General features: G+C 35.2%; 3 protein-coding genes across 5 annotated transcripts; 2 read left to right on the top strand and 1 right to left on the bottom strand.

Moving 5' to 3' along the window:
* Window positions 1–1,014: 1,014 nt before the first annotated feature.
* On the top strand, window positions 1,015–7,029 carry LOC106408931 (luc7-like protein 3). Of its 3 annotated transcripts, none has more exons than XR_002662322.2 (7): window positions 1,015–1,593; window positions 1,771–1,822; window positions 2,405–2,491; window positions 2,575–2,639; window positions 2,740–2,907; window positions 3,019–3,142; window positions 3,883–4,149. XR_002662322.2 is itself a non-coding variant. In XM_013849614.3 (7 exons), exons 1-6 carry the CDS (start codon window positions 1,084–1,086, stop codon window positions 3,067–3,069), a joined length of 933 nt encoding a protein of 310 aa, XP_013705068.1. In that variant the 5' UTR covers window positions 1,015–1,083; the 3' UTR covers window positions 3,070–3,076; window positions 6,803–7,029. The 3 variants fall into 3 exon arrangements, 2 of the variants coding, with proteins under 2 accessions (XP_013705068.1, XP_022567822.1); XM_013849614.3 differs by lacking the exon at window positions 3,883–4,149 and adding an exon at window positions 6,803–7,029 and having other exon boundaries at window positions 3,019–3,076; XM_022712101.2 differs by having other exon boundaries at window positions 3,019–3,112.
* Window positions 7,030–14,833: 7,804 nt separating this feature from the next.
* On the top strand, window positions 14,834–15,928 carry BNAA06G16870D. The gene is made up of 3 exons (XM_013849615.3): window positions 14,834–15,022; window positions 15,167–15,255; window positions 15,601–15,928. The coding sequence occupies exons 1-3, from the start codon at window positions 14,996–14,998 to the stop codon at window positions 15,749–15,751; spliced, it is 267 nt and encodes an 88-aa protein (XP_013705069.1). The 5' UTR covers window positions 14,834–14,995; the 3' UTR covers window positions 15,752–15,928.
* Window positions 15,929–16,200: 272 nt separating this feature from the next.
* LOC106408929 (anaphase-promoting complex subunit 8-like) lies at window positions 16,201–18,886 on the bottom strand. The gene is made up of 4 exons (XM_013849611.3): window positions 18,688–18,886; window positions 18,067–18,379; window positions 16,594–17,844; window positions 16,201–16,490 (listed from the first exon to the last, which is right to left on the bottom strand). The coding sequence occupies exons 1-4, from the start codon at window positions 18,771–18,773 to the stop codon at window positions 16,401–16,403; spliced, it is 1,740 nt and encodes a 579-aa protein (XP_013705065.3). The 5' UTR covers window positions 18,774–18,886; the 3' UTR covers window positions 16,201–16,400.
* Between the last annotated feature and the right edge of the window lie 1,158 nt (window positions 18,887–20,044).

Here is a 20,044-nt window from a genome sequence, read left to right as displayed (position 1 = left end):
GAGTGAAGAAATTAGCAAATTACTAATATTGTGGAGAATACTTGCAATCTCGTTCAGCTCTTACCCTGAACACATGTGAGAGACAAGGACGTCCAAGTCCGGAAGTTTTTGAGAATTTGAAAATCCAACCGTCTTTTCTGATTGAAGAATATTCCGTACCGCTAAAGCTTCTACTGCTAGAACTAAATTATTCATCGAATAACCCACCCAAAACCTCCACATTTTAATGTATCATTCCACATTCAATATATCTAACAAGTCAGAAAATTCCTAACATAAGCAACTGGTGGAGTTTTGGCCACGAGAAAAAGGCTTTTGGTGATAGAATTAACTGTTTTCTAATCTTTTGCATCCACCACTGTCTTTGTAGTCACTTAAAAGAGGTTATTTTCAAAAAGTGGTTTGTTTCTAGTTATCCAAAGGTTCCAAATTGATGCAGCCGCATATCATGCTTGAAAAAAAAGAGAAGCGATTCTCTAGTGTGGTTCTTCGAATTCCTAGATTGAGCTGATTATTTAGTTTGCATGCTGCACGACAAATGATCCAAGAAGAGAGTAGAGAAGTGGCAAGACTAAGACCTGATGGTGAAAGGTTTATGGCCTTGATCAAATGTTATCTCTTTGTGACATGAGTTGTCTGTGTTTTTCAACGTTCTTGACGTCTCCCCCTGGTCATGTGTTCATTATGTGTCCGTGTTAATACCTTGGCTTTGCTTGAAGAAGGTTATGTCTTGAGAGTCTTCTTGGAAGACATCGTATGTGATCTCTAATATCATAAGTATCATACCACATTCCTCACCACTATTATCTCTATTGATGTCGAGTTTAGAGGAATTTTCACAGCTTTTTGTGGAATATGTGTAATGTTTGCTTCTACCATTTGTATCAGCTTGGCTATTGTAGCAACGCTTCATTTTGCCGTTTTGCCATTGTTATCAGTTGTATTCAACTTTTGCTGAATGGATAGAGAGTAATTTATTTAAGAAGCTTTGTTTAACCAAAAAATAACGGATAATTAAAATTAAAAGTCATATTCTTTTTTTTGAGAAACAAAGCGGCACAATCGAAGGGAGGCGGTTAGGTAATGGAAGAGGAGAAAGCGGCGGCGTACTACGACGAGCTCACGCGCAAAGGCGAAGGAGCAGCTCGTTTCAAGCAAGGCCTCGGCTTCTCCTCTGGGAACGACGCCGTTCCGGAGAGAGCATCAGCGATCGCATCCTCCTCTTCGTTTCTCAACCAGTTCGTGAAAGCTTCTTCCAACCCTAAACCCACCGAGAACGATTCCGATATCCGATCTATTCGAGATAAGTTGAAGAAGGAGAAGAATAAACCTGAAGATCAGCAGCATTCCGAGAAGAGCTCGAGCGATCGGCGTCGTTATAGGAGTGGAGAGAGGGACGAGAGAGATAGAAGGAGAAGCAGGAGTGCAGAGAGGCGTAGTGGGTATGGGGACAGAGAGAGACGGAGGCGTAGGAGCCGGAGTAGGGAACGAAGGAGGAGCGAAGATGATAGAAGAGGAAGGAGGAGAGAAGATGCTAACGAGAAGAAGAAGAAGATTGATTACTCGCGCTTAATCAAAGGCTACGATGATATGGTATACTCCCTCATTGTGTGTTCCAGACTCTAATTTTGATACAACTACTCTTGTGGAGCTCTTTATTTGTTTGTGGATTTGGATTCTGTATTCTTCTTGTCGTTGCTTTGCGTGTGTCTCTGTGATAGTCGTTTACATTGATTTACTAAGGGCTTGTTGTGCTGCTTTCTTGAACAGTCAGCTGCTGAAAAGGTGAAGGCCAAGATGAAGCTTCAGCTTGATGAAACTGGTAATTTATCGGTCCCATTACATAGATTGCAATGATTCTGCTGTCCATGATTCTAGCAGCTCCGATCTGATCCCCCAGACAACTTCTTTAAAGTGGGATCTATCTTTGGAATGTTACTGTCAAATGGTGGGGTTGTGCTTTGGCACGGAATGTCTTGGCCTTGATTTTGCTGATAAGGCGTTCTCATTAGTCTAGTGTAAGACTATTGTAATTAGCCTAGAAGTTTTGTAGCCTTAAAGTTTGTTAGTTTCTTATGTATTTAAATGGAGGTAGGACACTGCTTTGGGGTATTATTATGGACTTGTCTACGGTTCTGATTAGGCATTGTGGCTGTGTTTTAGCATATAAGGAGGATTGGGACACAAACCCTTTCCTGGAGATTGATAGTCTATATGTTAATTTATTTAGTGGTATACCAAGAGATACTTCATGGTGCGACTGAAAAGAATAAAAGACCAAGAAAGATCGCCTCTGTCCTTAACATTGCATTCCTCGTATCTTTTACCTTGTGAAAACGTTTATATCAGCTCGTGTTTATTTCCTCTCTTGAAGTTGAAACTAATTTTCTCGCTTGTGTTGCAGCTGAGAAAGATACCAGTAAGGGTGCAGGATGGGAACGATTTGATTTTGACAAAGATGCTCCACTTGATGATGAGGAAGTAGAAGAAGGTCAGTTATTTTTGTGAATTTCTATATATACTCCTTGATTCGCTGTACAAATAGAGATAAAAAAACTTCATATGATTATGCAGGTACGGATGATGACGCTGCCTTAGTGAAACGCATGGGACAGAGCTTTAGGTTTAACGCCATCGAGGTGTGATGAGTCATTATCTTTCATTGTTACTCAGTATATAATCATTTTCAACAACAATCACACCTTCAGACAATTTATATGGTTTATAATCAATTTGCAGTCGAGAAGGGAAGAGCAACTTAAAGATGCCCACGATGAAGCCATGTTTGGAGCACCCACAGGCCAAACTCTTATTGGTAACAACGAGGATGATGTTACAGAGACAACTAATGTGAAAGACATTGAAGGAGAAAACAACAGTGGCGCCGTAAGTCTTGTTAGCGAAAAGGTAAAAGCTCTCTGTTTTCATTCTTTTGCTCCTAAACCAATCCATCCTTGGAGCTCCACTTGCAGTACGTGCATAAACTTGTAAAAATCTCATATTTTGGGGTGGTTATAGGTACTTGCAAAACAGCAAGGATCTTGGCGTGACCGAGCTCGCAAGTCATGAATCCCAGTTAGGGGTGTTCAATCCGGATATCGGTTCGGTTTAGGTTCGGTTTTTTTCGGTTTTCGGTATTTCGGTTAGTAAAATATAACTACCATTCTAAATCCATATTTACTTCGGTTCAGTTCGGTTTATATACTGTCGGTTTTCGGTTTATTCGGTTTTATACCAAAAAACATAATTATTTAGTTTGAGATCATATTATATGAATTTTAGAGTCATATTGTCAACACAATCGTTTATTAAAAATACTAGGGATTTTTCCGGGCTACGCCCGGGGTATTCGTATAGTTTTATGTTAACTTATAAAAGGTTTATATTTATGAACATAAGCCGTGTATATATATTACAATTGACTATAATTTTGAATTCGTAAATAATTAAAAATTGTTTGTATGTACGTATTCATTGTCTTGTATATAACAAATTTAAAATCATATATATATAATAATGAGTAAGAACTAACAAAATATGGTTATCATTTTAATATATTTTGTTATTTTTTTTGTATAAAACAATTGTAATATTTTCAACTGATTTAAACTTTGTTTTCACTATAGAATCATTGAGTTCTAATACCAAATTGAACAGTTTTCTTAATATAAATAAAATTGATCCAAACGTAAAATAATATCATTGTCCAAACCAGACTAAATTAAAGAACAGATTTTTTAAACGAACCATTACCAAAACTTGATATTTAAATCATATTAAACCAACAATGACTCTAAATTAAGAATCTCGGCCTTTTCTAAAAGACCTTAGTCTTTTTTCTTATGTTGGTTTTTTAATGATTCTTTGTTATAATAACTCCAGTGACTGGATTAAGATGTGATTTTGGAGCTGACTGGGATTAAGAGATCTAAGGACGTTGTAGGCAAAAAAAACTGAGACATACCCTTGCTTGCAGTCTCCGTACTGAGAATATCGTTTAAGAAGGGAAGCCATGAAACAAAGCATATTACGGATATCATATTTAATTGTTTAGCTAAGAAAACTAAATAATATAAATGGTGGTTGATTGTTTTGTACAATTTATGGTTCTAATTGGTAATCATGTTGAAGAAAAAAAATTACCGCAGATTCTTTGTTTCTCGTAATTTATACCAGTTATAGGTTGAATATTTGGACAGACTATTAACATATGGATTCTACTATTTTCCTTTAAATTCTTCATGGAACCGAAATAAGAAAGAGTACTCAATAAGAATAACATAAATTAAGAAAAAGTACATATATTTTATAATTGCATTACTGTAAAAAGAGTTGAGCATAATTAAAAATTAAGAATAATAGTTAAAACTTTATTAGATTAGAGTGTACACAATCTTTCTCGTTCCTTCCAAGTTTTGTTTTGATAGTAGTTGAAAATTATAGGTATAGAGATGTCCGTCAGAAAAATTTAAGACTGCATATACTTGTATGAACTTATAATCTTTCACATGACAATGATTTGACCAGGGAATCACTTCTTCTCACCGCGCCTGGCTTCTTTCTTCTTCTTCCTGCCAGCTCCAACATCTTTCGTTTTCTCTCTTCTCTGCCGTCAACAACTTCTTTCTTCTTCTAGCCACCCTCTGTTTTCTTCTCTCCAACTTCCCTTCCTTCTTTGTCTCTTTCTCCTTCAGCCGAGACTTTTTTCTTTAAGGCGGGAGGGGTGGCACAGTCTTTGACCAGAAGAAGAGATTGATGGTTCATTGAGTTTTTGGCCAGTAAAAGCACAAGTTCTTTATCATCCATTGTTCCTTTGACAGTACCATGTCTTTGGCTGCATCAATAGCCACCGTTTCGATCCCTAGTTAAAATATGTAATATACATTTATTAGCATTAGAAGTTACTTTTAGCTTAGTTTTGGATTAGAATAATCTTAAATAGTGATGCTTCCTTTCATGAGCACAATTCCTCTACATATTCAGACAGAGAGACTCACTCATCAACACCACTGTCCAAACTAAAATTAAGTAGATAAGGAAGCCAATTAATATAAAGCTCTTACATTTTCTGACGGATTCATTCTGCATGAAAAGGATCCAGCAAAAGGCTTTTTCCTTCCATTTTCTATGGTCAATAGAAACAGAACAATAAAAAAAAGAAGTAGAATACAGATTCTTCCGGAAGGAAAAATGCTTCACAAAATCAAACAGGGGTGATGATTTCAAACAGTTGTGAATGTTATTTCATCGACAGTTTTAAGTATTAGGCCAATGGTTCAAGGGAAAAAGATCCAAACTTTTTAGTCAGACGCCAATTTTGTTTGTTGGGAGAGACGAAGTCTTGTAATCTGCATCTGAACCTCTTCTCCTCGCAGGTTCTCGCCTCTTCATTTCCATGCTAATCTAAGCAAACCCTTGTTGCAATTTTGTCAAATTTAATCTCTATTTCGGTAGATTTAACGATTTGAAGAAACCCTCTAATGAAGAAGTTTTATGGAGGGTTTCTCTTTTATCACCTAACCAAAGCTGCAAGGGTTCTCTTCTCTTGCAGAGTTTCGAAGCTCTTTAAGAAGATCACACAAGAGAGCCTGCCTGAGCTAGTGATTGATTTGCTTGCGCCAAGTTTTGCAGCTTTTAGATGATCCTTAATTGATTCTCTTTAAACCATGGGAGAGTGGGTCATTGGAGCTTTCATCAATATTTTTGGAAGCGTTGCTATTAATTTCGGATACATCTGAAATCATCATTGGATACTTTGAAATCATCACCCCTGTTTGAAATCATCACAAGAGTTTTGATTTTTTGCATCTGATCCAAAATTGGCGTCTGACATGAAATTGTTGCTCCGAAGAGATTTCTCTACTTCCAGGCTCCATATTTTGAACACGACATCAAACGACTCTTGGATCTTTTGACTCTGTTTCATTTCAATCAATGGGAAAGGATGAGGACGTTTAGGAACACAAAGGACGTTTAGGAAAACCACAATCGTAAAGCAAAAATATCAATTGCTGACATGGCATTAGTTTTGCATTTGATTGGTTGATTTTTTCTGCCCACGTGGATAGTTTAGCTATTGAGGATATGCAACTTTTAGTATAGTATAGATATTACATGTTCAAATAAATGAACAAAAAAGTAAAAATACTTATACCATCAAATAAAATAATCAAATATATAACTAAAATGAAATCTTAAAATTTTGAAAATAAAAATATGAAACAAAACAGAAACATGAAAGAAAAGTTTTTTCACTCTTCCATATTTAGTGTTCATTAAAGTCATGTTTTTTCAACTGAACACGAAACTCTGTTTATTTACAGATAAAAAAAATTGTAAAAATTTTCCATTAATTATTGTCTATCAAATTAATCTTCATATTAATTTAGTGAAGACTAAAATAAAGCAAAAAAGATCAAAAGAAGACTTAGAAAGTAAAATGCCTAAATTGCGATGTATTGTTATTTAATTATAGTTCAAGTGTTTTACAAATTAAGGTTCTTTATTACTATAAAATTATGGTAGTAGTTGTTAACACAAATTTAACTTATGTAACAAATAGATTTTCATGTATTGTTATAAAATAGATACATATTTACATGTTTATATTTTTAATCGGTTTTGTTCGGTTTATTCGGTTTAATCAGTTATATACCAAACCATATCCAAATCCTACGGTTTTTATAAAATTATATCCATTCGGTTTATATGGTATATACCAAAACCAAACCATATTGTCTATTTCGGTTCGGTTCGGTTCGGTACGGTTCGGTTTTACCATATTGAACAGCCCTAATCCCAGTGAAAGTCAAGAAACACTTTAGTAGTTTATAGATGTTGGTCCTCTGTATTGTTGAATTTCTCTTATTTAATAGAAATTTTGTTGATGTGATTAAAGAGGATTTTATTTGAAACTTCGAAACTACTTCCTCTTTTTATTTCGTGATATATATGATAAAGTGGGAAAGTATAATATGAAAATGTAAATCGTCTAATTTTCTAGCATTATTTATGAGAGACATTACACTATTCTTTGAACATAGATTTGAATGTTCGGTCAAAAAGAAAGTAATAGCTATTGACATTTATGATTGGCCGCACAAAATTCTTTTTTTAACTCACAAATGCATCAATTTTTAACAAATACAAATATATGAAAACAAACACGATAAACTGATATTAGAGTATAGTCATAAAATAAAGGGAAAACTGTTTTTTTAGAGCAAAAAAATAGTAACTATGTCCCTTTAGACTAATCTATATTTTGTGTCATATTTTCCTATAATACCCTTTAATATTTATGAAAATAATTTTAATAAATAGTTTTACAAACAAAAAAAATTTGGAAAAATAGTAACATTTGTTAAAATACCTATATGAACTTAATGGTATATTTTCCAGTTATAAAAAAGTTAAAATTATAAATTTCAGATTATGTTCTAAAAAAAGTAGAAATGACATTCTACGAAGTAGAAAACGAAATCTACTTTTTTCATTGAATCTACAATGTTTAGAATACGTGATCTACGTAAATAGGAGTATTCTACAAATATGTAGAATACACATTCCGCGCTTAACCTACCATTCTAAAGTTCTTAGAAATCAAAATCTACACATTAATCTAATTCTAAAACATGTAGAAACCGACTTCTACAGATTTACTATAAATCTAAAACATGTAGAAATCAAATTCTAAAAATTACTATAATTCTACAAAACTGTAGAAATTGATTTCTACATATTAGTTGTATTCTACGGATAAGAAATCAGTTCCTAAAAATATGGAAACAAAATATTTGAGAATATTCACTTTTATATTTTTTTTAAAAATCGATTTTTTTTTTTTAAAAAAAAAAATAACGAAAAAGAACAAAAAAAAAACGACAAATCGAGTTTGGGTGAGAATTTGATTTTCTCCCCCTTTGTTCGTGAATGGGAAATTAAGGATTTCGTCCCAGAGAAATCGAGTTTAAAGAGTTGAAATCATGCTTAGTCGGTTCAAATCAAGTGGGAATCAACCCGGATATAATCATACAAAACCAAAAAAATCGATTTGGGATTCTTTCCTGGGCACGGGATCGATCGATCTATCCTTAGTGGATCGGTCGATCTGTAAAGAATCGACCTTCGCCGATCGAGTGAAATGGACCAGGTCGATCAGTATATATTTCGCGTTTTTTTGTTCTGAATAATTATCGGGATCGATCGATCCACTGTAACTTGTAAAGCTGGATCGATCGATCCCGCTTGTTGAACTCATTATTTATCTTTTTAAAAAAATTACAATTTTAAGGGCATTACTGCCATTTTCGAAAAAATTAGTCTAATAGGACATAAAGTAGTACAGATTAGTCTAAAGGGACATAGTTACCTTTTTTTTGCTCTAAAAAAACAGATTTCCCTAAAATAAAATAAAAGTAAACATCATACTCATTATGTTCCTCCATATTCTAGTTTTTTCACATATTTTAATAAAACATACTCCCTCTGTTACTTAATATTACATATTCTAGAAAAAAAAATGTTTTTAAAAAGATTTATTTTTTACATTTTCAAAATATGTTTTATTAACTAATTGCAAATTTTAAAAAACTTAATTGCATTTATTAAATTTTTATTGGCTTAAAATTATGAAACAAAGATAAACATAACAAATGATACAAATTTAATGTGTTTTATTTAAAATGTGTGTAAAAGGTAGAATATATAACATTAAAAAACAGAGGGAGTATTAAATTTGCATAATTTTTTGTATTTCTTTTTTTTTCACAATTTTAAACCAGTAGAAAATCAATTAATACAATTAAGATTTTTGAAATTTGCAATTAGTTACTAAAACATGCATTAAAAATGTAAAAAAATAAATCGTTTAGAAATAATTTTTTTTCTAGAATATGTATCTTTAAGGAGTAAGAAACTTCAAAATTTTAGTGTAAAATCAAATGATTTTCCCATTATCTGATACAGTCAAATAAACAGAATTTTCAGGGATAGAAAGAGTTTATAACACAAATAGACACTTTATGTGTTTTTATTACAAGAAAGAACAGATTGTGCTACTGAGACACTTTTTGTTGGTTAAATACTCATTTGTCCTCTCAAAAGAGAAACCAGACATGGACATTTCGGTAAAAGACCATATTGCTCTAGTTGGTCTGGTTAGTGGATTTGATTTAATTTTTAAAAATTTTGAAACCAAAAAAACGTGAAAAGCGTACTTTTTTTATCTTTGTCCTTCTATCTTTTTTCTCTTCAGAATTTGAGAATATCCATGGTGACTCATTCATCGTCAAGTAGTTCAAATTTCTCCAGATTTGAGATTGATTTTTTTGGATTTCCAAATGTTGCTTCAGAAATCAAAGTTCTTTTTTAAAAAGTGTTGCTTCACAATTATTTACATCATCCGCTTCTTCTCTTTCCCCCCCACCCCCCCATCTCCGCGACCAAACTTCGTCCTCCGCTTCGTTCTTTCAACTCACTTCCATCACCGCCACGACCTCTTCCTCTCCGTCGCTATTTGCTCAGATTGACGCAAATCCTCCTCGCAGTGGTTGTCATGTTCGGGATCAAGAAACCCAGTAGTCAATTTCCTATTTTCACGTTAAATCCCTCAAATTTGTATATCTTCTGTTTTGACCCCAAAGTTTATAGATGTGAGATTAACCTTTCGAATTTGACCAGAACTTCTATTTTCGTTCTCCAGCCCCCAGTTTTATACAATTATGTATGCCAATGTACTATTAACATCTAAATGTAATTTGAAATGATAAAAGTAAGCTAAATGAGATGTAAAACATACTTAAACGATGACATGTCAATGAGTATTAGCCATCACGGTTTTTTGTGTGCTTTGAGTTGTGTGTTTGTGGTGTGATGTTGTAAAAGATAATCACAAGAGAATTAGACCATTTACAGAGGAACCGGAAAATGACACCTAAAAATGCATACAAAGTGGCTTAAATGAACAAAATATAAATGCTTAAACTCATTACAATGATGAAATATCAAAATAAAGTTGATGGTAAGTATCAATTTTCTTGTGTACGGTGTTGCATTGATATATGTATATAATCATATTAATAATATCCATGTGTACACATATGTTAATATCCATGTGTACACATATGTTATCCATGTGTACCCATATATATGTTAATGTACATCTATTCAATGATAGACATGATATCTTCATACATGTAATTTGATAAAATTTACCAATATCGTTTTAATTTTAGCCATATGTATGATGTTTCGTGTATATTTATATGTACAAGATCAGATATACACAAAATAAATACACTATCCATATGTACATCCATTATCGACATGAACAATGTTTCACCGAAAAAAACATATACACCAGCTTTGTTGTACATTACATAAATAATGATATATCTTGTTTTAGTTTATTTAAATTATTTTAAGTTTCATTTTTGTGTGTATATTGCATATATTTGTCCATGTATATAGTGTATATATTTGTCATTTGCATTTGATAGGGTGTAGCTGCACAACTGAAATTTTGGGTCAAAAATTAAGATGATTTTTATCAACAATGGAAAGTTTATTGGCCAAAATAAAACCATCTAAGATACTGAGGACCATTCGTGCAATTATTAAGAGGTTTGAAATAGAAAATCTGAAAGTCTGGGCTGATTCGAAAGAATGTTTTTGCAAGGTGAAAAAGTTTGGGGCCGATTTGTAATAACCAGAAACTATGAGGACCAATTGTGAAAATAATTAAAAATCCACCATTGGAGGATCTTTCCAGCTTCTCGATCTGAAGATGGCTGTGACGGCGAGAAGCGACGACTCCAGAGCTTCGGAACAGGCGGTCCCGGCTCGAACAAAGGTTATGGCGGCGATATCTGAGCACAACCGCGACTTGGTGGTGAACCGAGTAAAGCTTGCCGGAGTGAACCCATCATGATTCTCGCTGGAAAAAGGCTAATCACCAGATTTTTTTGAGATGAGTAACATGTATGTGTTCAAGAGCTTGAATGAGAGCTTCGTGGTGTTCTCTGGATTGTGTGGACTTTTTTAACTGATTTGTAATTTTTTTATCGATATAGTTTTGGTTTAGTTTTGGTTTGCAGTTATAATTAAACTAAAATAGTTAAAGTAATGAACTTTACAGTTAGTTAAGTTAGGAAAAGTGTGCAAGGAGCAAGAAGTGACCTATGTTGTAATAAATAAGTCAAAAAGTGACTTATAGTGTAAATGTTTGAGAATATTACACTTAAGGTCAGTTTTGAGTTTCTTATATCAGTATAGGTCACTTTATACTCCTAGCACATTTTTTTCTAACAAAGTCCACTTGTACTAACTTATCTAGTTTATTTGTAATTGGCCATGCTTTAACTAAACAAACCAAAGACGTGCTTTTAGGCGGGATGTTATCACAGCCATTGATATATATGTTTCACGATCCAACAGCTCAGATTTAGTAGACAAAGTGTTACATGACACATATCTACCATTACACACTAACTGTTGGATTTTTTTTTGTCAATCTAACATCAACGGTTTTATTGCATCTTTTACACAATTTAATTTATCTTCTTTCTCAATCTTCACATATTTTTTATGTTTACCTCTTTATTTTTTCAGATTTTATCATCTTTCATCTCAATCATAACATATTCTCGGGTCAAATCTTCGATGACAGAGGTGTAATGATAACGTAGAAGACCGGTGACGTAGACGACGATGAAGGCTACGACACCATTCACAACGGTGACGGTAACGGTGACGTAGATGACCATGACACCACAGTGACGTAGATGACAGTAGAAATGTAAACGATGATATATGAAAAGGAGACGTTAGCAACATCGACATAGACGACATCATAGATATAATCAACATGTGCTTCCCTCGCCTCCACGCGTGATAGTTTTCTCTCTTCGCTGGTGTTTTCTCCGGTGTCTCCTCCACCGTTCTCCACCATCTCCACCACCGTTATCAGTTCTCAACCACTGTTCTCCGACGTCTTGTGTATTTTTGCCACCGTTCTATGGCATCTCCACCACTATTTTCCGTTCTGATTTACATCTCCATGTTCTTCTTTAAATTCCCACATGTAATCTAATGGACAAGATAGAGGTGGGGAGGAGGTCAAACAATGACAATGATTCTCGTGTACCATGATTCATCTATCATGATTATCGTGTACAATGATTCTCGTCTACAATTATTCTCGTGTACAGTGATTCACATCTATAAACAATGACAATGATTCCCATATACAATGAGAATGAAACAAAAGTACATTAGCTATAAACAATGACAATGATTCTCTTGTACATGTGGATATCGAACTTTTGTGTACATATGAACATCATTTGTACACATATACGCCATGAATAATGAACATAATAAAAAATGCAAAAGCTATAGTCTCTGAGTTTTATAGTTCATACAAGAAGATCAAAAGGTATGCATGAATATTTTTGTCAATATTAGATTGAAAGGCGACACCAGTTTTAAGTGTCCATCTTTCACTTTTTCATTTTAATTTAATGTTTTGTTTTACAGTTGTTCTATTCGCGAAATATTTCTACATTAAAATGTATTAAGGCTGTTCAATTTGATATGCTTAAGCTTATAGGTTTGAACTTATCAGTGTGACATGATTCAAGTACATATGTACACCACAAATATATAATATTGTACATGTGTACACCAACGATTGTACATGTGTACACCCATAATTGTATGTTACAGAAACATTATGTACATATTCTCATGGTTATCCAATGTATCAGTGTACACGAACAAATGTACATACACAAAACATAAATCAATAAAAGTTTGTTTACGTAAAACATTAGTATCTCATAGTTTGTTTACTTAAGAACAAGAAAAGCAAAATTACATACGTACAACTTACAAAAAACATCCAAAATGTACTAAATGTTACATAACAAAAGCACATACATACAATTAATATAATGTTCATGTGAATGCATATAATTAAGTGCGATGGTAAAGGGGTTTGGCTGTAATGTTCAAAAAGGGCTTGGCTGTAGAATTTTTAGTCTTAGGTTTGATTAACGTTCACGTCATCCAAAATTGCCCATCCAAGTGTACACTTATCTATCGTACATGCACAAAATGGTTATTATGTACAAGTCTACCAGCCCAAACATAGCTTCCGTACGCGTGTACAGCATGAGTGTAACGTACATGTGTACACTTATTTATTTGTACACACGCCACGAATACATTATTTACAATAATTTTTGGACACAACCTTCATTTCCTCCACCCGGACATCTCTGTTTCAGACTCCACCACCGCTACATACATATCACTCCCAATTAGTATATCCTAATACTCATAGTTTTTGTCCTTAAGGGATATGTAAAAATCGATGCTATAACCATCTTCAAACTCCCCGCACGACAATCCCATCACTTCTCCGAAACCCACCAACGGGAACCGTAATGGTTTCCTACCAAAAACTAGCCACATCTCATATGTCTTTCTTACAAACGACTTGCCTAGTCATCATGCTATGAAAAAATCTCCCCATCAACAACCTCTGTGCTGGCAACTTGAAGAGTCCTCCAAAGCAAGAACCTATCAACTTTGCCATCTCCAGTGTATCGTTAAGCGCGTTTCTCACCCTCGAAAGATAATCGGTTGTATTAACCCTCTTGTTAGAGAACCGGTCAGGTGCAAAAAGCCGCTCCAGCAGCAATCTTTTACATCCTCCGCCTCCACCGTTTCTGCAAAACGCAAGCAAAAAAGTAAATTCACATCGGTTCTTACTCCTTCAAAAATCAACCATCAGTAATACAACAACAAACTCACCTTCAGCGATCTCCTTTCCACGCCGGGTCCATCTCATAGCCATCGCAACTCGTCTCTGAATTTTTTTTTCACCGTAAATCACATTCACCGATTTCTCTCTCCTTCGTCAACTTTTGGATTTCTCTCTCCGGTAGCCCTTGTTTTACATCCTATACCTCCACCGTCTCTGCAAAAAAAAACTTAATCAGAAAAAGGCAAAAGGTACAACAACATCAAAGAAAAAAACAACCACCACATAACAAACCGTCAGATTTTTCCTTTCCACGCCGGCTGCGTCTCCTCGACATCGTCGCCGTCGTCACTCATCACTCGTCAAACAATCTCCCTGGGAATTTTAATCTTCAGATGTCGCCGTCGTTGCTCCTCTCTCCTTCGTCGTCTCTCTGATTTCTCTATCGGATCTCAATAAAAGTTACAGGAAGTGAATAAATTTTGATACACGTCCGGTAAATTAAAAAAGAAAAATAGGTTCAGTCTTCATTGGGTCCTCTCCGTTATTTTTAAAATTCAAAGTGTAACCAGAAAAACAAAGTCTCAACCAACAATATGCGACCGGTTACCATTTTCCAGGGGCAATTTATAACTTTTCACACAAAAACTACCTTGGTAGTATTAACTGTCTTATTCTGTTAAAAAAAACTCAAAACTGCCCTGCAGTGTAAATTACTCTAAATGTTTCTAGAGAAAATCGTACACAAACATAACTGCCAAAAATAACTCGATATATATATATATATATATGTATATATATATATATTTGTTTTTTTTGTTCTGAGCAAACTCGCAAAAATGTTTCCAGTTAATAAAATAAGCAGAAGATAAGAGAATCTTACAACTTGCCCATTTGGCATTTGCTGCAATTTGCCATCATTATAGGAGCGCGTCAAGAAACCGTACCTCGAAACACTAAAAGGACAGATGTCAATAATTCATTGGATTCAAGCTGGACGCCACGCTACCAATCAGAAAATAGTGTCGAATTTACAGAAAATAAAAGAAATAATTAATTAATTTGTTTCTTACAACACTCACCCGAAAGAAACGTAAAAAAAAAAACTAATAAAGTCAAATAAAAGCCCTTGTGGGGTCTCGTCTCAACTCAACATTCATTCTCAGAGAGAAGCCGTCTTCCTCTTGTAATCTCTCTCGATCGGACATCTTCTTATCTGCGATTCCAATGTCGAGCCGTTGGTTGAGACCCGAGGTACTCTTATCGATCTTTCATAATCTTTGTTTTTCTTATTTCCAAGTGTAATATAGCGTAGATCTGGATGATTAGAGTATTTCTTCTAAGATCTGATTGGCTAAAGGTTGAAAACGTGTTTTGTTGTTTCCCCTACCTATTCAGGTGTATCCGTTGTTCGCGGCCACGGGAGTTGCGGTGGGTATCTGCGCGTTTTCTTTGATCAGAAACATCACCGGCAATCCTGAAGTCAGGTTTGTCTTGTCTCCTTCTTTTCTGTCTTAGGTCCGACCAACATATTTGTCTCTCCCTCCTGTTGTGTGTGTATCCGCATAAAGATATCGTTCAATCTGAAAACGACGTCGTTTAATCTTAGACATTCTATACTCAGCCCAAGTTCTATAAAATAGGATTATTCATTTCTTCATTCAAATGTTGATTCGTCTTATATATAATACATGGATGAGTTTGCTAAGACTTTTGATTGGGAACCAGTCATTTAATTCGGTGTTATATATTATGCTGCTTAATTCATAATAAGCAGAGATGTTGTATTGGTGTTCTAAAGTTGTCTTCTTTCTTGTGAATTTAACAACCAGATGTACCAAGGAGAATAGGGCTGCTGGGATTTTGGATAACCATGCAGAGGGAGAGAAGTACAAGGAGAACTTCCTGAGGAAGTACGTTCGCAACAAGCACCCTGAGATCATGCCTGGCATCAACAAATTCTTCACTGATCCTAAATACTGAACGGCCCCCTGCACTGTTTTGCTGTTATATTGTTTTCTCGGATTGAATCTCTTCCCTATGATATAAAAACCCTCATTTGTCAATTTCACATTGTGATGCATCCTCCAGCTGATGTGGCTTCTTATGCTACTGGTGTCACTTTTTAAGCAGATAATAAGAAAACTACTTATGTATGAAGTTCCTGTTTGGAAACACAATTGCAATATTTATTTGACAGAATCTCTCGACTTTTCACAATATTGACAACTGAAACTTTTTCATGATTTTCACTTTTCGTTCTAGTCTTGGCCCATCTTTTGATTCAAATTATTTGGAGACGAACGAGGACTCTTTCTCACTCCTAGCTTCTTGTATGTCATGGACACTATTTGAATGTCCAAATAAATGCACATAGAGCAGAGAGATGTCAAATTGTTGATAAAGAAAATAAGAATAGGCTGGGTATCGAATCTCTTAACCAAGGGTCACGGAACAACCATCTGGAATCTATTATTATCTGGAACTTAGGTTATAAATAACCAGATTCTGGTGTGACAAAAGAGATGCATAGATAACACCAATGGTGTACAAATGATTACAAAATTCTCAGTGTACCTGATGCAAGACATTCTCTCTCTCAAAGAGCTTTCGAGTATTGGGTACAATACAACTAAAGAGGAAAATGCTCCATATCCATCGAAGGAAAACCTGTTTTCTCCATTCTGATCCCTCTCAGTAAGCTCTTTGCTTTCTCCTTCTCCTGAAAAAACATGAATGCAATCTCGTCACACTATGTGTAATCATAACAGGATACACCATCCTTGTAAACTAAAGTGTTAACAGTTGAGAGCAAACAAACTTACAGGGCCACTGTAATCGAGAATACGGGTGCAATACACTTCTGCCTCTTCAAACTTCTTGTGAGTTTTGAAATGCGTAGCAAGGAAAACCAAGGCCTCTAACATGTTTGGTCCTTCTAACCCTTCACTATCCATTCTCTCCACATCCTTCTCGAAGTAAACCGCAGCTTCTTCGTCTCGTCCAAGCTTCTGATGAAGCTTCGCCAGCTGGTTAAGAGCTATACCTTCCGTGTCAGTACAGCTCACAGCTCTTTTGTAGCACTTGATGGCTTCTTCAAGCATGTAAATCTGCTCGGTTTGGTAGCATTTCGCCATGGCTATCCACAACCGAGAGTCGTTTGGAAGAAAGAAAATGGATTTGCGGAAATAGTGAAGCGCATAGAAAGGCATCCCCATCATCTCATACGCTTGTCCTAACCCATACCAAGCTCGGTAATCACACGGGTTTATATCAACAGCTCGTCGATATGCATCAATGGCAGCAGGAGTGTTCTTCATCTCAACATATTCATGGCCCATAAGAGTCCACGCAGACAAGTATTTCTTGTTCAGCTTCAAAGCTCTTCGGAAGTACATTACTGCTTTCTCATGCTGCCCCTTCAAACTGTAGTAATTGCCAATGATACAGCAAGACTCAGGTCTGTATTTATCGGTCAAGAACACCTTGTGAGCAAGGTAACTCAGCGCAGCGCATGCTTCTTTCGCATAGAGAACGTTGGAATACAAGTCCATATCCTCCACACGATAGGGATCGTTTCTCAGAAGGTCTTCAAACATGATCTCAACCTGGTCAAACTCCCTAAGACTGTACTGAGCTTTTGCAGTTTGAGCTTGGATGTAATTGCTAAAACTGAAAATGCCTTGCAGATATTCGTACTTGGCCAAGGACTCAGTGTGCATTCTGAGTTCTTGATAAGCACTGGCAAGGAAAAACTCCTTCATCCAGTGGTTGCTTAGATTGAGGCTGTTCAAGATTTCGATCGAAGTACAGAGAGACTGAAGCTCTGACCAGGCATTCCAGTTCCATGGATAGCTGTTCACAGACTCAACGAGGCTGGCACGAGCAAGGGTTTCGTTTCCTTTTTCTTTAAGAACCACACCATACAAGTACAATCCAAAAGAATCAATTGCTCCGGTCCTCTTCAGGGCTGATAATTCCCTCTCCAAAGATACCAGTTCACGGTTTATAGCATCACTCTTACCCAAGGAGCCTTCAAGTTCTATCATTTCTTCCTCTTTCCGTTTTTCTCCAGCCTTTCATGGAATAAACCATAACAAAGTGAATGCCATGTGATACAGTACTATTGGTTTTAGTGAAGATAGTAGTGAGTAAAATAAATCAAGAAACATTTGCAATTTGAAGGCTTTATACAGGAAGAACAACTTCCAGTTAAGATCTTTACTGAAGCAGTGGAAGTTTATAAGCAGCCTTACAAGGTCAAGACCAAAAGAAACTTCACAGAAGGCATAACATACCAGATAAAGAGAATAGCAGCGCAAGAAAACTGACTTCTTGCTCATTTGATCACGAAGCACATGGGAAGCCCTTCTGTACTCTCGACAGTTGAAGTAAGACTTTGCCAAATGGTAAAGGTCACCATCAATCACTTCATCTTCTTCCGGGAGAGGAGTAGCCGCTTGAGAGAAGCCAACGGAAGGTTGTGGGGTTGAGATAGATTCGTTAGTGCTAAACCTTCTACGGATGCTAGAGCTTCCTCGCTGGAACCTCGTGTTCGAAGGTGTGAAGTTAGAAGGGTCTTGCTCTATCCCCACAAGCTGCTCTCCTGCCCTTCAATTGCGAAACAAGGCAAGAAGATGTCAAAGGATACTGAAGTCTCTAGAATTAACATGTCAGTATACAAAAAAATTGAAACTTTAACTCAATTGAACAAAAATTAGAATTTTTCATCAAACATTCGAAAAGTGTCGAAGAGCTCACACACTCCCATTTAGACAACAGCTAATCAAATTCAGCAATTCTGCTACGTGGGGCATCGGAATCAGATCGTTTACAGCTAGCCCAGATTCCGATAACGGAGACTGGAGAAATTCAATTTTGGATGGGAGAGAATAAGATTAGGGTTTTACGGAAGGAACCATTTTGCGGCGGAGTGTAAGCAACGTTCGCTGAGCTGTCCAATAGCCGCACGGATCTCGTTGCGGCAACTCTCTTTGGAGACCATGGCAGAAGCTGCTGCTCTGTTTAAGTTAAAAGGCGTTGGACAAAAGAATATCGATGAAAATTCTGTTATTCCTCGTCCCTGAGATTTCTGAAGATCCAATAGGTCTGAAGATCTCTCTCTCCCTCCATCCAATCATTTTGAAATTAGCTAGAAAAACACGTGTTTCTTGGGCTCGTTGATTGTGCATTATCGACTTTGGGCTTTAAAATAGGCCCATGAAACAAAAATAAGAAATGAGTTTTTTTTTATATTAATAAAGTTACTTTTTTACATGGTTAAATGTGATTTCAGCGTATATTTAATTTATTTATTTGATTCACAATTCTGTCGTATTGCATTATATTTTAGTTTGGTACCATTGCATTAATGGAAACTAGCTTTTGACCCGCGCGCCCGCGCGGATGTATATTTTTCGTAAAATTTATAGTTTATAAATATTAAATAATATATAAAATACATTTTTCATATTACATATTTGCAGTATTTTGAAAACTGGACCGTGACTCGTTCCTCAAACCGATTCCCAGTTGTGCTAAAAATCGTATTTAACTTAAACCAAAAATCTGTGCGTCCGCTAGGGTGTGTTTATTATTCATACCATATATTTTTTATTCAGATCATATATATTTTTATTGTATTGTGTTATATATTTTTCTTATTGGATGTGTGTTTCATAAGTTAGATAGTAATATTAATATACAATGTGAATATAATTATTTTTTAAAGATTATATCAATTTAAAATTTTATATATTTATTTTATATCATATTTATGCAGTTATTTTTATACCACATAAATTGAAAAATAAAATATAAATTTCTACAGAAAGTAAAGTATATCTACATATTTTAATCTGAAATTTAATTTGATATTTAATAACATCGACCACCTGAATCTACATATAATCTATTGATTTCAGATTTATTAACATTGGGACATACTATTTGATTTTATCATGCATTATCCGATAAATAGATTAACATTATAGCCCAAAAAATAATTGTAAACAAAGCTCATTTTCTAACTGTTTATACCAGGAAAAGTAAAAAAAAAAAAACGTGTATCCAAACTTTCTCATTAACTTTTTGTCTGTTGGCTTACCTCTCTCTCTTATCTCGGCTTCGGTTGTCATCTATAGAAAAAAGAGATTGAAGAATCAAATCCATACTGAAAGCTACTATTTTATGTGTTATGAAGCATAAGAAACAGCCATCATTCTTCCACCAGAGCACACACGTATGATCATCTTCTACTGATGTTTTGTAGTTCGA

This window comes from Brassica napus, chromosome A6 (genome assembly GCF_020379485.1).
Source record: "Brassica napus cultivar Da-Ae chromosome A6, Da-Ae, whole genome shotgun sequence".
NCBI lineage: Eukaryota > Viridiplantae > Streptophyta > Magnoliopsida > Brassicales > Brassicaceae > Brassica > Brassica napus.
This window is presented reverse-complemented; position numbering and strand designations above follow the sequence as displayed.